The 19,120-nt window shown below is 35.3% G+C and overlaps 1 protein-coding gene and 1 non-coding gene across 2 annotated transcripts in view; one reads left to right on the top strand and one right to left on the bottom strand.

The window, feature by feature from the left end:
- LOC142981014 (EF-hand domain-containing protein 1-like) overlaps positions 1 to 19,120 on the top strand; it is a 66,616-nt gene that overhangs the window by 18,335 nt on the left and 29,161 nt on the right. The window contains exons 5-6 of the mRNA XM_076126669.1: positions 2,235 to 2,398; positions 18,008 to 18,104. Coding sequence (XP_075982784.1) covers positions 2,235 to 2,398; positions 18,008 to 18,104 — 261 coding nt within the window. The remainder of the gene's footprint in view (positions 1 to 2,234; positions 2,399 to 18,007; positions 18,105 to 19,120) is intronic.
- On the bottom strand, positions 1,722 to 1,795 carry TRNAN-GUU (transfer RNA asparagine (anticodon GUU)). The gene has a single exon. It is a non-coding gene; the product is annotated as a tRNA-Asn (tRNA).

Below are 19,120 nucleotides of genomic sequence, written 5' to 3'. Positions count from 1 at the left end.
GAAGCATAAACTCAACAAGTGTATGTCTTATAAGAAATTCCAAGCGAAATATCTGGCCAATATGTCTGTATCAATATTGTACTGTTTTATCTATTCATGGGTTATATCTCGAGGGTATGGAATCATCTCGTGTGTGGCAGTCGTGTATCGGCGCTGATGGCCCCGCTGTGTTTGCACGTAGACAATGAGCCCGGGCCCCATTTACACAGTAACTACCGTCTGGCCACGGGAGCCTGAGGTCACTGTTACTAACAGACTTCACAGAATAGCCACGAGTACACGCGATCTGCAATATGTATCACAAAATTGTATCTCAAATGTGATCGTTGAATGTCACGACATCTACGACAAAAGGTGCTTTGTAGAACGAGAGCAAATGTAAGATGATTACCTTTTATGATACTTTAAGAAAGCGTAACGTAATGTTAGTTTTATTATCGTTCTGTTTATGTGCCAGTTTGATAATAATGATTTAAATTACATTGATCATCGTATGTAACATTTACTAAAAGATAGGAAACAATATGACTGAACTTCTTTGTGAAGAAGAAAAACTAAATGCCAGCAGCACTCTATACGAAACTGTTTTGAAAAATACGCAAGACTCTTTTTTATAGACTCCGAGACGAATATTATGCGTACAACATAAATATTAACGTGACATAAATCCGATACGTTGTATTTGACAACTGCTAAATTTTACCCAGTAATAATATATATTCCTCTTATATTATGTTAGTCCATTTTCTCAAGCCTTCTTTATTAAGAAGAATAATACCCACTCGTTTCGTAACAAATATGCGTCTGCTTCCGCACAATACATCATCTTTTTGACAGGAATTTTGCGTATACAGAACCTGGCTCGCAAATATATTCATCAATTTGTTTCTTCATTTCGGAGTTAAAGTTAGTGGTCGTTAGTTTTTTTATTAGGAAGGTATACAAACTTTGTCTGGACTGACAATGAATCATTATTACTAGTTGTCGCCCATTGCTCTAATTTAAATAAGTAGTTACTCGTATGGTTTGGTGTATCTTTTGAACTTTTTTATACGATCTTCAATAACATTACAATCCATAACCAGTGCGCTCAATGTTTTTAAAAAGGGCACGGAGAATATCTTCCAGGCAATAATAAATAAATGTTTAGATTCAAATTGCTTTTAAGTTTGTAAGGATGAGTGGTTTTGACTAACTCTATGACTATCAACAGTTCCAATCTCCTATGGCCCACTTTTATTATGCTCATATCTCTTAGCGCTTTCCCCTAATTTGATTTGTGGCCCCATTACGCACTTGACATGTTTTGTATCTTTCTATTTTATTTTGACGGAAACGGGTCATTCACCTTTTTTGATTTTAGCTAATGTAAGTGACGCGTTAAGTCAATTTAAAAAGGTCTATCTTTCATTTTCTAAAATTTCGAGCCCTGCTTATTTATTTAGTGTGCCGATATACCTTAGTATATGGACAAGAACACTGTTATGTAATTATTCGATAGACCTGCGTTATTTTGAGTGTAGACGACGCGACGCGGTAACACAAGCGCGCCTGATAAAATATAATAGCAAATTTTAATAACAAGGAAAAAGTTTTAACCGTAATATACGTTAAATGAAATAATTTGGCACATTTGAAAAAAGTGGATTTTACCGCGGCAATTTTACAAATAAAAAGTCCATTCCCAAGAATTGCTGTAATAAACATATTGTAAAAAGAAGCGCCCCCGGGTGGGCTCGAACCACCAACCTTTCGGTTAACAGCCGAACGCGCTAGCCAATTGCGCCACGGAGGCCTGTGGTGAGACGCCGAAATTAGACGTCGCATCTTATGACTACGTATAGCTCTACCTACTTATGAAACATATTGATTGTATTAAGTGTAAATAATGTGGTATTAAAAGAAAATGTATTATTGATTTAATCAAACGATTGTTTTGTATTCACGCACCAAGGTCTTATTACCGTAATTCGTGTGGCGATGACGTCATCATATAACACGCGGTAAATAGATGATTGAACGTTACTAGCCATCATAGTTCTACACAACAATAAAAAACCGCGTTTAAATCTCCTTCTAAATATTGTCTTCCGTAAAACTGCCAGTAAATACAATTTGTTGATTAAATAACTCTTTACCCAAATAAAGTGTCACTCAAATTTAGACCTTGGGTTAAATATATTAAGTCGATTGTCCTGTAACACTGACTACTATAGTATCAATACTCCGTCCAGGAATGGCTGGAGTCTCAAGGAGTGGAGTTGTCCAAAGAGGAAGATCTACCGGTAGACTCATACACTCAGAAGGAGAGATGGAAGTCAGTCGCGCCGCCCAAGAGGTCGAAGGCAGGAGACGACCCCCTACTTCGATTCCTACAGTACGACGGAAAAGTTCTTACGTAAGTACCCATTTTTATACCATTTACCTAGTCCATGACACATTTAGCGGCAGTTTATCTATTCAATAGCGTTAAAACTCATACAAAAATTACGCTATTGAATGGTTAAACTACCGCTAAATTTACTAAGAAACCGGGGGTTAATGTCTTTTCTAAATAATAAGTAACGATCGAGACAACTATTGTGAATATACAGTGTGCTTCATCATAATCAAAGAAACCGTACATTTCTATTATACTGTTGATAGTTCAAAACCGGTCCTTAAAAGTCTGTCTGTAAAGCAAGGCTAAATATTCTATATTAATATAATGTATAATTACACGACAAGCGCAGGTAAAACCATTTTAATAAAATAAAAACTTAATGCATAAAAATTAAATCCGTGCAATTCTCTAGTTTGAGAACGGTCGCATGCGAGTGACGTCACACATTCCGATTTAATTGAAGAGCTGACTGGTCTCGACTGTAGCCTAGCGTTTTTCCCAGAACTACTGTGTTGAATTTGAATGTTCACGGAAAACCCATTTCTCTGGGGTATTTCTGTGAAACATTGCCAATTATATTATTTGATTCTTACTTTACATATCTGCTGGAATGCAGTCGATCTATAAAACATACGTTCCTCTAGATTACTGTATTTGTTTCTCTTAATAATTTTAGTTGTTGATCATTACACAATGTTGATTTATTAAAGGACATACATACAAAAAATCACTCCTGTTTCTCATAGAGATAGGCAGAAACCAAATAACGTCACTTGGTACGATCCTAACAAACCCTTGCCTCATTCACATCCATACATCTTGTCATACATATTACCGCCGGATAAGAATACTACTTTATTAGACGAGACGGTTTTTGATGTAAAATGATGTTTTATGATAAACATATTTAATTTTATTTTCATCGGTTAGCTTACAGGAACACGAAAATCTGTTTAGCGCCTCTACCGGGCTCTGTTAGAACTATTTTGGCAGTACATTTGCTATGTCAAACTTTCGATACTCGACAGTACCAACTGTAGAGGATTGCGTTACAGTAATTTAAATTTAATTCTACAAAGGTCTCTCAAAACGCTCTAGTCATATAGAACAAATTGTAAATGAGTGTAACTTCTATGTGACACAAAACTTAATGAGTGCAATATGGACAGCGCAAACACGAACTCTAAAATGACAAAGGACATAGTAACAGTTTTAATGCACACCTTAGAACGATAATGAGTTGCTTTGTACTCCCCTAAATTAATCAACTTTGTAATTACGGACCTCTATTAATGGGTGTGGAAATTTTAATTACATTTTTAATTAAAATCTGTCGTATTGATGAGTTTTTTTGTATATATTTGCAGTAAATTAAAGCCACTATTTGACAGGTTTTAAGATAGTAGGATAGTCAAATGTGTTAAAGAAAATTTTATGAAACTTGTACTTCTTATAATATCAATATCATCCAAAATAGCAAAATACTCATGCTATGTCATTTGTTTTTCGAAATTAATGTTGAAATTAAAAATATTACAGACTGAAACCTTAAGTTTATAAGACACTCTTAGTCTCAACAAATGTACGAAATTGTGACGTCACTATGTTGTATACTAAAATGTGTTATTGTTATATGACAAAGAGTAGCTAATTTGACTAATAGTCGGGTACCCTATTCACTGAACAGTGCAGAAGTCTAGTTTTGAAGGTAGGGACTTAATTACATACCTTTTGCAGAACCACAGGCATCTTCCAATGACGTATCTAGCAATCAGTTCTGAACGACATGATTTAAGTGATCTATCTTCATAGTTCTCCAAAATTTACAAATTATATGAAGACAGAAAAACAGCTAATTAATAATTATAATCTATAAATAACTATATTATTATTGCAATTAGGTTAAAGATAATCTGTTAATTTGTCTGTCATCGTGACTCTTGGTTGTCTTTGCCCTGATTATATTTATCTTGGCGACATAGATAACAATATGCAAGTCAGCCTTCTGTGACCAAAATGTATCGATAGCTTTCAAATAAAACAAAAGATAATTTAATAAAAATTATCAACAAGACAAAATACCTTTATGCATATTGACGAAATTAGATTGCCCTTAGGTAATTACGAGCAAAACATTGTGAACTTGTTACAATAATTATAATATTGCGCACAGCATATCGGTCTTAAAATTTATTACAATACTCTTAGTAAAACACATAAACACAGTAAGGGCCTACGTTTGATGATGTCCCGTTGGTAAAAAGCAGCATATTTATTACCACTACAAGTTCCATGCAGGTACATTTATTGTTACGAGTAAAATCCCCCGAGAAGCCGAACCTTTGCATTTTCTTCCGTTGTTTCTTAGATATATACCTGATCAAGTCGTACAATTGAAACTGCAGCCGATAAATTTCCATAGACTCGCCGACCACTTGGGGCCTGATGCAGCGAACTAAATTACGAACGATTCACCCCTTGAGGCTTTATACAAAATAAATTCAGCCTCTACTTAGCATGTTTATGAAAATGAGGACACCTTTTCCGTGCAAAGGTAATGAAAGAAAATAAACGATGTTATTATTTTTGCGTGTTTTTAGTGCAGAAACTCATTTTGCGGCTTAGCATAAGTTTTCATTAAAAATATCATATTTCTGTATCGCAGTACTTGCTTCTAGTTTGCGTAATGAAATAGGGAAATAATAAATTATAATTAATATAAGTACTACTTTGTGCTAGTTAAGTTGATTTTATTTTCCGTCAAAACATTATTGTCACATGTACTATTTATTTAATTACGGAAACAACATATTCTATTCTGATCAACGATTAATCCAGTCCAAATCCAACGCTATGTTAGCTAAATTCAGACAGATGCACAGTCGTATCTGCACTTCCGTAGGTAATTAAATAGCACATGGCCTTACAAATCTAATCGCAAGTCGGTCTAAACTGCCAACCGTCCTAGTTACTCCCTCCCCCGGGAACATCCCAACTCGGATACTCGGATTTGTCTTCTCACTAAACGTCACTCACTGCGACTTTATTGGATTACGTACAGTGCACCTCGTATAAAGTTATACTGGAAACAATATCTTGGAGCTTCTTGGTCGTGTACTACATAAACTAGTTTTCAAATACTAACTTGATAAGCTTGTTGATGATCATTGCAATACATTATAAACTGAACTAAAGCCATGAAATATACAAGCACTTTACGAAATTATATCCAATAGTATCTGTTTCTTTACATGGATCAAGGCGAGGTGACAAATAATATAGGTATATTTTGTCTACAAAGCGAAAACTAAATTGTTAATTTCATTCTGTGTGACATTTAAAAGTCATCCTAAATGTAACAGAAACGGAATGACATTTAAGCGTTACTCATTAGTGACATTTCAGTATTTGGGCGAGAAACGGGGATTAGATTTTGGTACTGATGTTTTTTCCCGATTTCCAAGTTAACATACGTAGTATAATTGTTTTTATTCTCTAAGAAAAATCTCAATCGGCCGGACCTGGAAGTTTGCCCAACAAATAGCAATAAATTCGCCCACTAACAATACCATTATCTGCAAAGTATAACAGTGCGGCACAGTTCCCTGCGGAAATCAAATGTGTGGCATCGTATCATAACATTATAAACAGATTTTGTTCACTTAGCCTTCATACCGAATACGTTCTTTCATAACACAAGGATATGTGACAGTAGATATTAAATTCCAGGCACACACAAAACCCATTTAAAAAGATATTGTACCTCAAACAATTTAATTAACTGAAATGAAAGTGATATTAAAAAAAAAAATATTATTAAGATGTCTGTTTGCTGTCATAAATGTCAATAGCTACTTCATTTCATAGCTACTTTGCTGTTTGCCCGCCAAGTGTTAGAATTAATTGAATTTTTTCAATGGTCCTATCTTATTACACCAAAAATCACTTACGCATTTTAATAGGTTTTGTAAAGGGACATTTATTTTTATACATTAAAGTATTTTCAGAATTGAATCATTACACGTTACACCCGCGCTCACCCCCACCTTTCTCCCACTCCGGGCACCTTCCTGCCCTCCCCTCCCCCTTCGTGAAAGTAAACACTGGAAAATTGAAGCTGGCCGCCCATGGAGAACCTGAAATAGAATTGTACGCTCCTATTGCAATGATGCTGTCTACCTACTTAATTAAGGGACAGTTGAGCTTATTCACTGTAGACCTTCAGTTTAAATAGCCTCATACGTAGGTCACACAAATTAGCTTTGGTAGTCAGTTTGAACAACCCATTTATTTCATTTTTAACGATAACAACAGCCTTCCAATTTGTCGTGTGCCAGTAATTGGTCAATGTAGCGTACGTCTACTGTCATCGTCGATCTACTTATTTTTTTTACAAGGGCGAGCATACTTAATCGCGGATCAATCGATCAATGTCGACGTAGATGAACTGCGACTCCCCTGTATTTCAACCTAAAGTGAATTTGTCCCTGTAAAACTGTCATTTCAAGCAAAAAGTATGAATACGTAATTGAGAGAGATAAATCTGCTTTGATTTATAAAAATGTCATTTTAAATGTAAAATCTGTTGAGTTGAGTGACATATTTCGACTGAAACTGAAATCTTTTTTGTTAAACAGTCAGATGAGCGTTAAGAAACTGCTTAAAAGACAGAGCGAGTTTTCAGTAGGTAGCCAGACTGTAGCCGAGAGTCCTCTCAGCAAGAATTACGTCCATGTTAATTGCAAGCTTTAATTACGTACTCTCGCCGCTTACTGCGAGCAGCGAGGTTCCGGCCAAAGCTTTAAGGCCTTACAATAGATTCCATTGTGATTTTAATGAAGACTTTCGGTATTATTTGCTCTACAAATAGAGATTATTGAGGGAGGCTGGCCGGTAAACACCCTGTTATGATATTAGATTATGTTGCGCGGTTATATTTTATATTATGTTTTGGAAACTTCTGAGAAATTTTAATGGAAAACATTAGAATTTGTTCTTTTGTTTATCATGTATGCCACCGTGTGATATTTAAGCGTAATTTGTCATATATTTTCATGTTCTGATATTGTCCTTAGAATCGGAGTGTAACGATTTTGGATAAGTAAATTAGTCTAGTTCATCGTCTCAAAGAATATTAATGAAAAATAAAGCCGTAAAGTCAGCTATACATTTCGATGAAACTTGAGCCACGTACTGAAAACTTCTGAAGCGGCGATAAAACAGTAATACAGTCCAGTGTTGGGAGCAGCAGGTCCTGTAATCTTTGCGTTATCGATCACGTCGTCACGGAGACTGGTTGGCGTTACGTTTCAGATTACTTCGACCTTCGACTGGCCGGTTACGTGACCACTCGTCATCTGGACCTATTGCTTCAGTACCTGATCTTTGAATATTTGGTTTAAGGAACACTAAAAAATATTAAAATACAAAAACCATTTTTTTATTAATTTTTAGTGTTCTTCTTCGGGAACTTCAACATGGACGATGAAGGATGATTCATGAAGTATCAATAAGGAAGGCTTAAATTCTTTAATATAAAACTAGAGCCTGACTAGAGGCGACCATTGACGCACAGTCAAAAATTTCCTTCGACATATTTTAGTACAACACTTTAAATACCGATTAAATAATACATGCCTCTGCTTATGTGCAATATAATTTTATGAATTTTGTTAGATTACAACTGCTCAATATAATTTAGAAAGATAAATTTACTGAAAGAATTACAGACTACAGATCTTGTTAAACCGTCATTTTTAATTTTAGCCTCGAATAAGCACTATACGATTAGTATACCACAACACAGGTCTGCAGAATAAAGGTCTTAGTCTCGACAGCGTCCCGGTCAGGTGAGTTCAGGTAGCGTGAACAAAATAGACATTCCACTATGATTGAACGACTCAAGGAGGAACCGGTCCTTTCGGCAATAACACAGATGTCATAGGGACAATTCTGTTAAATAGAACAAGTCTATTCTGACTATGGAATAGGCGTGATTTTTGTATGTATGTATGTGTTACTGTAAAAGCCCGAACGATGGTAAATCCTAAGATTTTCTGGTATAACCTAAGATTTACCAACTCGCAATGGTAAAAGTCCGAAAAATTATTTTATTTCGAACTTTTACCTATATTCACTTGATGATATCGAGATGTCGCCGGAGCCCCGCTTCGCGGGGCTCCTCCTTCTGGGTGGTTAAAAAAAAATAACCACGAAGGCTAAGGTGGGAGCTTCGCTTCGCTCGCTCCCACCTTAGCCTTCTAACCTAACCTACCCATGTCGCTATGCCCAAAACTCCTTCTTTATAACTATGTCACAGTATATAATTATACCGTGAAATAGTTATAAACATAGTTATGAAGGAGGATTTTTTTATATATCGTAACATAGTTTTTAAACTCTGGCTTGTTCGGACTTTTACCATTGAGAGTTGGTAAATCTTAGGTTTTACCGGAAAATCTTAGGATTTACCACAGTTCGGGCTTTTACAGTAACATATGTACAGTCAAAAGTAAAAACGTGTAGGTACATTGTAAATTTTTCAGTCAGTAAGTGGGTGATAAAAATTATCATTACTATTTTTATAGCAGTAGTTAAATTGATACTTTCACACAAATACAATTGAAAATGTGGCAGTGCATATATTTTTGTTCGTGACTTTACATATCTATTGATTTTGAGTGTATATTCCTCACACAACCTGCAATTTAAGTGATAAAAACGTTTCTATGGGTAAAAGTGATTTTGAACTTGGGATTAACCCAGCTTTTTAAAGTAAAATTACTTTTAGAAATTCTCCGATAAAAAGACAAATCAATTCCCGCAAACAAACAAATAAAACATACCTGTTTTTATTATTAACATAGCTACTTTCAGAGAACATCGCTTCAGTTGTTCGTTCCATAGTTTTTCTGCGTTCTCTGGTTATGATTTTTTTATGTGAATTGTTGAAAGTTTCTTCTAGTTTGTGGACAGAGAATAAGGTCAAGTTATAAATAATAATACGCAGTATAACATGTGCGTACAATCGTACATGTTTGAGAGTCTCACGTGCACGGCGAGGACGACTGAGGTCAGCCGCGCGTACTTATACTGTGTGTGTTTTGATTCATTGCTATAGTTTTACCCTGTTTCTTTACGTATTATACCGATTTTGAGGTGGCATGAAGACGTTCTGATTGCTATTAATTATTTTTGACCTGGCCTATACTGAATGAGTAGTATAATTTGTATAGGACACCCTATACAAACTATAAGTTGTATGTAAATAATTACAGTATTGAAGACGATTTGTAAACGCGAAATCACTCCAGACACTCAATAGCGAGGTTTTACCTCCGCCGTCTACTGTTCGTGACCATAGAAAAATGCATTAGGTGTCACAAGGGTATTTCCCGAGTGATCTTGCAATTTCCTTTCATCAATATTCCGTGCACGAATGATTACGGCGTAAATTATAAGTAAAGTTGCCTCTCGACACTCGACACTCGGTCACACTGCCAACCGCCTTTTATGACCCATAAACAAGGACCTATATTATTCCACAGATTTTTTATTCTAAGAGCGTCATAAATTACAAGTTCTGTATAATGAAAACACTTAAAATGAATGTCGTTGCCACTTGTCATTTTATTATCTGGACCTACATCATTTTCCCCAACAGTCCGAGCTTATAATGTCATTGTATTCATAATCTTTTAATGCAGTAATTACGAACAATGTTTTATCGCACACCGCTCGCCATTTTGGCAAGCGACGCTCGGTTTCACGTATAAACCACCGCTGCTTTTTACCAATTCCATTTAAGTATTCCGCAATATTGTTAAAGTGCCGAGGCCAGGGCACACAAATAAAAATAAAGCATGTAGCCCGTAAAACAGATGCTGTTTCATGGAGAGCGGAGAAGCGGAGAAGCGGTAAGGAGTGGTAAAGAACGCTAAGGAGCGGTAAAGAGTCGTGTGTGTGTAATGTCAGTAATGTGCGAGCGACTGGAGCGAGCTACTCCACCAACTTACATCCTTATTACTCAGCCAGTATGAGCGGCTCTTTCCCCGCCTCGTTTAATTCTTTATTACACACTGAAATTGGAATTCTGGCATGCGTCACGCGGCAAGATGTGGATGGCATATTAACCGCTTTTATACGTCTTGCGGTGTATTGAATCTGTAAGTGGAGAATCTGTCTCGCGTATTATTTACGTACGCATTCTTATGCTAGATTATTTCGAATCTCTTATGTAATTATCCGGTTTATTGATTTGTGGATACCACTATTGCATAAGTAGAAATGAGAACTTATTATTTCAATATTTTTTGCTTAATACCGGTATCGTAACCCACACGATACATAGCCTTATTTTGAGTTTCGTTAACCAAGTAATCATTACAGTTGAATATAACTTAGCATAAAGTAAACCCATATACTTTGGCATGAACGGAATGTTTAAGAAGTTCAATCCGAAGAACTCAATGAGTAATCACTTAAAAGAAACAAGTAGAACACGATACAGATCGCATTGACGAGATATGGATTAACAGCTAGTATCTCTATCGGTATTTCTCTCAGCATTGCCCCTAAGTTACTCGTTAAGACGGCCATTTCTCGCTTCAATTTTACTCTAACTTGAGTTAAGGGTAAGTTACGTTTATAAATTTAATTACTACAGTTAACTTTCTTCGCAAATGCAATCTCTGAGATGTTTATCTTTCGTCTAAGTACCTTTCACTCAAAGATATCGAATACTGAATTTTGGAGTAGGTAAATATTATTTCGTGTTGCAAACGAATAATCACTAATGGAGGTCTGATTTAGATTCGTTTAAAATTCCAAATTATATGAAGAAAAACGTTGTTATATTTCGTAATAGTGTGTGTGTGTTGCAGTCTTTTCAAAAAGCAAAGACTTTTTAACGATAATGTCTACATCACTTACGCTACTATTACTACACTGGAAGTAGTGCACCATCACTTAAGACTGCAGCTCCAGTCAAAGAAAGACATTAGATAAGATCAACACAAAACCACTTAATGCTTTTCTTGCACTGAAACGTAGGTACGCTACCTGACTATCGAACAGAAAAAACAACATTTCAACAAGCATTCCTTAGATCATACGAGTAAAGGTGTCTTATTTTCAGTATGAGAATACCTGTACTAGGAGGCCAGAGAGAGATAACTTACCATACTTAGCTACATTCTATTACCAAAAGTACAAAACGATTATGCATAAATAACATCTGTAGTTTGTATCCAAATATGAAGCAATAGAAAGTGGAAGCCTAAGGTGCAGTTAATGTAAAGTGTGTATCAGTTTTGTATAAGGATAAGCCGTACTTTGTGACAGACTTAGACAGTGAGTAGGCTTACATCGTGGACGTAGTTTCGCATTAGTGTCAAGTGTTGGCGGGCTCCGACCACAGAAGCCCGGCTTTCGGCCAGCGGCGAGGCGACGCGCGGCTTGCGTCCCAAGCCACCCATCTGTGCCATGTTTATCGCTCGCAACTTTACTGCTGCTCGCCCTTTAATCGTTTTATTGCTTTACGTTATTTATTTCTGTACAATTAATTTTGTTTTTAAACAAACCTTTTAACCATTTATTCTTTAATAAAATATTTACAGACAGATTTAACGACTAATATTAATATATGGACAACAAAGGGCTACAGCGGCTCGGTTGACGCTAGGCACAGCAATGATATTTAGCCCCTACGAATGTCTTTTAATATAAAATATTGCTGCTATAGATATAAAACCAAGCTCATTGAATTAACCACCTAAGAATAACAACACTGAAATTAAATTGGATTACCGGAAATACACAATCTGTAGTCACTTTGTCTATACATGATCAAAGTGTAGCAGATTGGCTTGCAAACCGCTTGATCGTACTAGTATGTGACAGCAACGTTAAGCTTCTAAGTCGGCCGAAGAGGTAGACTCGAGTGAACAGCCTCTATCTTTTAAAAATACAAAGTTCTTAAGTCTCGCGGAGATAAAATGTACATTCAGTAGAAGTGTAAAATGTGAGCGTTTCAATTGTGAAGCGGACGAAGTAGCGAGCGAACGTGTATGAGTGTATTTCAACAGTTGTAACTTACACAATGACGATTGTATGAAACGTCTCTCGCGCCAGGTGACTTACTTCCTTAGATAAACTCAAGTAAAGTGTTAGAGCAGATGATTCTTAGTGAAAATGTCAGGAACAATTCTTAAAAATCATCTTGTAAAGTCTTGTCGCTAAGCTCTAAAGCTAGCATTAGTAGGAGGTCTCTAGTGGAATAGATAAGATTTGAATTTGTCATATTTTGATAGTCTGTCCGATACTTTAACTATTCCTCTATCCAATAACTCAAAACTGATTTCAAGCCGGTAACAGTTGAAAATTTAATGAGTGCATTTATCTTACGTATGTAATGGACATAAATAGATAGTAGAAAAACATAAAATTTGTTACCGATAGCACTGCTTCTGCATTATTAGTAAAATATTTAATAGGATTGCTTAACACTTAATACTATTAGCGAATCCCACATCAAATGCATTATGCAGCGGACGTCTGACTCAAGAATAATTGAGCATTTCTACTAAATGCCTAAAGTATAATCGCACCGCTAGTGCATTCTTAAAAAAAATGGAGGAAGTTTATGAGAAAATCGTGATATTTTGTAGTGACTGTTGACGTTTTCAGCTGCATTTGGTTAATGATTTTAAACTCGCGCCAAGTATATAATATTATAATGCAACGGGTCTTAAACGTAATTGAAAATTTAACCTTATTTGCTCACCCGACGTTTCGATTGAATTGCATCGACCGCGGTCACAGGAAAACTTAATTTGCTTAACCTGAAAAACCTTGTTGTGCGAGGAAAATTTCTTCAAGAAAAAACTTTGTGCCTCTAACTCGTTTCTTATTAACATTTCACTGCAAGAATGCATTATATTTTTTATTTCTTTGCGGTCATAATAAAACATGGCGGCGTCGCGGGACGTTATATAATAAATCACAGCGGCTCCGCTACGGGACACTTGTCACACTTTAGACTCGGCCATTTTGTTGCTTGTAACCCGGCTTATTACCAGCGTTGTACGTCGTGACATAAGTAATTAGTTCATATTACACGAACTAACTAAATTATGGCGCCGCTAGAATTAAAATACCGCGAAAAACGCTTTCTAATAATTGATTTTAGTGTGTTTTTTATAGTATTAACTTTAACGGTCTTATCTTACTTCACAAACACCATAATGCAGCTGCTATCGAGTTCTTATCACATAAATGTAAAAAAATTGACCTTTTGCTCTATGAATTACCTATCTATAGTATTAAATATGTTAATAGGTGAAGGTAGCCAATAGATCCGCGTTCCATGATGACGGACTCCCAAACGCGCGGTTCCAGATGTTTACATAAAGTATTATGTAAAACCGATTCTATTTTCCTAAAGTTGCATGCAGTGAGCTGGTTTAAGTGCCTATAAAAATGAAACAATGATGCCATATCACGCCCTAAGATCCTCTTTTAAAGTGAAAGAGGAATCCTCCGTTTACGATATCAAATAAATTTTATTCATGGGAAATGAATCGAAAAGATCCACTCACAATGTTATGTGGCAATAAGATTATTTCTATCAATAACTTAAGGTTATGCATACGATTTGAAAATATGATAAACTTTATTTGAAATATGTTGTATGCTATGAGCTGTACTTCGGTTTATTCATAGTATATATCGTCCCCGTAGAGCGAAAAGTCATTAACTCGAAAAACCTTGTTTTGAGATATGGCTGTTCAAAGTTTTTAAAAATATAAAAATTAATAACTTACGTTTGCAGTAACCTATATCTACGTTTATAGTCTTAAATGAAGGAAATTATAACAAAGTTTATTTAATATAGACTACATTAAGTAAATATTGTCTGAACACTTGGAAATATCAAAATAAATAAATTAGTTAATTTTATTTTTTAAATATGTAACATAATTTCGAGTTAGTTAATTTTTGATCAGAGTTAGTGATTTTTAACGCAGTATGAAATGCGTGTACCGATGTGAAAAATAACTAAATCCATTTAGTGATTTTACAATTGCTAATAATAATTTTAATATGCAGAGATAATTCAAGGGAAAAGTAATCAAGTCGTTTTAGGTATTCTTTAAGTACGGGTTAGATACAAACTTAAGAAATGAATATTAATTAACTAAAATTAGTTAATTTGCTCATTTTATTTTCAGCTCAAAAGGGTTGACCTGGTTAATTTTCACATTCATTAAAACAAAAACTATTATAGCTATAGGTATGAGGATAAGACAGAAAATTAGAGAAAAATATCGCGATTTCAATGGCGTCATAAAAAAAGAAATCATTAACTCGAGTTAATGACTTTTCGCTCTACGGGGACGATATACTACGTCAAATACCTTAACGTACTCTGAATTTCGAAGCTGTAACAGTTTAAACGTAAACCTGTGTTGCCACACGGTTTCTGCTATATTAAGCCATGTGAAAAGCTTTAATTGAGCTCAGGCTTTGCACGGAGAAATATAAAACCAGTGCCGCTGGTTATACTCCGCTTTATGGAGAAATTATGGTGAAACGGGAGTACATACAGCTATAAACTGGCAGAACTTCCCTCCCCACATGTAGTAGCATAATTTCCTTTGGGTAAGCAGTGTTAATTTGAGTCAGCTTGCCTTCGCAGTGAGTGATTGACACTTAATGTGGATACGTCGGGTTCAATCCCCGTCTAACGTCGAAGTGACGCAACCTATCACCCTTTTCACTCCATTACGTTGGTTTTAGACGTTCATTATTGTAGATTTAGTTACTGTTTCGTTTTAGGACAGTTTTTGCCGGTTTTTGTTGGGACACGTCGGGATTCTGTTTAAATCGATTATGTTCTAGATTCAGTGTAATGTTTTTGCGGAACGAACGGGGGAGGCGTTTGCCCAGCATTGGGGCACTCAATCAGGCTATGGATAAAAATAGATATTTTAAAATTCCAAAGCTTCAAAGCAAAGTTCATTATTTCATGCATGTGTCTAAAGTGATTCAAACTGCACAACTATCTTCGTTATTCAAAGTCTGCCGTGTTAATTAGACACGTAACAAATGGAACCGTCTCTTCATAGTAAACACAGCTCTCATCAACATCTTGCGTCTAAAATAGGTCTTTGAGAATTCAGTACTGTATACTAATAATATATTCTGGAAATAATATATTCAGTGGCTATAGAGGAAACTTCATAATAGTTGACAACGTTGTATCTGGGGCGCGGCGCAAGGAGTTTGAGATAGTGTAATGTGGCACCAACTAGTTACAATTGTATTGTGGTGTGTACTTCCACGAACACGGTAGTAACAAGTGATCTAAGTACCTACTGCTACGTAACTACTTGCTAACTTGTTTTAGAAGGACGACTTTTCTTTTAACTTGTTTTGGATGGAAAGTGAATTAATAATAAAAAAATAAACCATTAATATCCCACTGCTGGGCAAGGGTCTCCTCCCGTTATGCCTTGAGGGAGGGGTTAGGCCTTGAGTCCACCACCGTGGTCGAATGTGGGTTGGGTATAACGAATGGTTTATCAACATACCACGTGACTGGATTACCTAGAATTAGTAGAAACTATTTTCTAAGCCCGTAAAAAATGTTACAAAAACGACAGCGTTTTTAAGGGTCGAAAACCAGCAGCGTTACTAAGGTTTGGTGACAAACGTCATTTACTAGACATCCGATTACAATTGGCTTAATTTAGATGAAAAGATACCTAAATCTAATCATTCCTACAACTTACACATTAAATCGACTACTTACGATTTTACATAGTTCTTAAAAAATCTATGCCATCAAAAACATTCTGTAAAAACCTCAAGTCTCGCCGTAAAAAGTTGTGAGATCTATATAATACTAAGTCGATTAATCTATTTGGTCTCTACTTAAAGGACCTTCTGTCTTAAGTTATTACGTATGTTATTATCATGCCAATTTAAAAAAAAATACCTTTAAAACAAATAGATCGACCTGGCCATCGCATGATTTGATTATAAGTATGTATCACACTACACAGCACGACGAGAAGTTAATGCTCCTGAAATGTTAATGGCGAATTTGTATTTTCTTGCGATGACCAAGTCGATCTATTTGTTTTAAAGGTATTTTTTTTTAAATTGGCATGATAATAACGTACGTAATAACTTAAGACAGAAGGTCCTTTAAGTAGAGACCAAATAGATTAATCGACTTAGTATTATATAGATCTCACAACTTTTTACGGCGAGACTTGAGGTTTTTACAGAATGTTTTTGATGGCATCTCACTTCTTTTTGTAGAGCGAACATAAGTCCAATTTGTATGGAAAGACGTTTTTTTTTTCATCATTCAACATATTTTCCTATGGGAATGTTGTTCAGTTTCATGGGTTAAACACCCTTACCCACCCTATACCCCCTCCCGTTATGCCTCATATAGTAGGTACCTATTTACACCTATTTATTTTATTTTCTACAGTAATAATAATTCATTAACTGCAAATATAACCTTGTAATCTTATACATTTATATGGGATTACAAAGTTATTGTTGCAGTTTGTGTATTTAGAAAACTGGACCGAAATTAGAAAATATTAAATTTTTCCCATGATAAAAACACTAAACCCTATTTGTATTCTAAATTTTAAGCTTCTAAGTCCGCTAGAAGTACCTTAGACTTTTGATGATCGGTGAGTCAGTGAGTCAGTGAATCAGTGAGTGACAAAATTCAAAATTTTAACAAGTTGTCATTCTTAAACTACTGGTTCAAATTGACTGAAATTTTAAATAAACCGTGTTTATACAATGACTGATTAGTTGCTGAAAATCCAGGCTTCTTGTTTTATCCACAACGAAATTATAGGGGTGTCAAAAATAGCCCGAATTGCTTCGAGAAAAGGATGTTACGGCCGTGCCGCTTTTTTTTGCTCGACTTGCGGGGGCACTTCCGTGCCCCCAGATTATATCGACATAACATAACCATTGCCAGCTAAAGCTAGGTTTTACTACCCCGTATTACAAAGGCCCTCCTTACAACGCAACCTGTGAAAATTCACTGCAGGAGCTTAGTTCAGCAAGGGAAAGGCCACGCTAGAGACCGTTATAAAATCAGAGAGGTGACATATTGCACGCAGTGTTTCACTGGTCATTTCGCAAGGTCTACAATGGCCTATATATCACATAATGCTGTATTTTATGGACGTAAAACTATGTAATAGGTTTGTTATTGAAATAGAAACTTCGAATTGATTTCTGTTGGACAGAATTGTTAAGAGACTCAAAATGGAGTGACATAAATTGTAAATGTGATTTCGGGTCAAATTAAAGACGATTTTAAAATGTTTCAGCATATTTGGAGGCTTCATTTTTTTGGTTGCTATATCCATATGTGGTGTCACAATATTGAGCAAATAATTACTATTATCCTTTCTATTACAAAAATAAGTTTTTTTTAAGATCTTGCCTTCTGATTCTGGGACCAAACTTGTAAACTCGTTTCATAAAACTCATTATTTTTATAGGTCTCTTAAGTTCTATTACGCATGTAAATAAAAGCATCCATATTCCGTATTAACATTATTGCTTTTTGTTGTACAGGTTCAACGTGGTCTGGGATGACCGGGATTCTGCGTTTGGAGAACTCAAGGATTATAAGCTGTTCTATTTTCTTCAGGACGATACTATAGCAATCAAGGTATTGTCTATAAAAAATATATTTTATCATTACTGATAACCAAATCGTATTTACAGAAATATTTCATATAGGAAGCAATTAGCAGAATTATTGGTTGCAAGCTCTTATGCCCTCAATAATTTGTAATACAATTATAAAACAGTTTTTAATTAGCTGCACCTTCTATGCAAAGCCAGTTAAAATCAATTTTAGTAGTTCATCTAAAACAGGATAACCTTAAAAATAAAAACGTAAGTTTATTTGATGGGTAGATATAATATCATTTACGATCTGTCAGAAATAACTTCTAATGAATTTCATTCGAATTATCAAGACAGTTTGTCGTTCGTATTCGATAAGTCTCGGGACTTACTGATTGTCACGTTGGGTGTTGATACTGGCTTATAAGAGTTTAAGTGATAGGATGTCGACGCAGATTGACATTTAATTTCGTCTTTTAAAATGTTATTGTAAGCGTAAATTATTGTTACAATATTTTAAAAAGTTTTATTACACAATAAATTAATAAATAACCGAATCATGAATAGTTAATCAATTAGGTTTCCCTCTTTATTCAATAATGTTTGTTCTTTGGTCTGCCTACATCTATGGGAGAATGGCCGTGCGTTTATGTACTTTTGTATGTATTCCAAGGTTTAGTATACCCACAGATTATCATAAAATTATCGAGAATAATACGTTCAAGCAGCAGTAGCATAAGTATATAACTGAATATATAAATACATTCATAACATATTCCTCCTTTATGAAGTAAATAGCTTTACCCATTATTGAGACCGAATGTTCCAGAACAATCATACTAAAATAGAAATAAACACAACGGTCAGTTTCACAAACCCAGCCGTGTACAGAAAAATACAGGCATCCCTTTTAGAAGCGATTACGGCATTTTCACGTTTCACAAATTCATCCTATTACAGTTTAGGTTCGGCTCGATTATTTCGTTGTACATGTTTTTGACGGGACTGAGTATCTAAAAAAATAATATGAAGCAGCCTTTGAGTTCTCTAGAAATA

The sequence above is a fragment of the Anticarsia gemmatalis genome, chromosome 2 (assembly GCF_050436995.1).
Source record: "Anticarsia gemmatalis isolate Benzon Research Colony breed Stoneville strain chromosome 2, ilAntGemm2 primary, whole genome shotgun sequence".
In the NCBI taxonomy this organism is placed as follows: Eukaryota; Metazoa; Arthropoda; class Insecta; order Lepidoptera; family Erebidae; genus Anticarsia; species Anticarsia gemmatalis.
The sequence above is the reverse complement of the archived record's forward strand: the minus strand, read 5'-3'. Positions and strand labels throughout refer to the sequence as shown.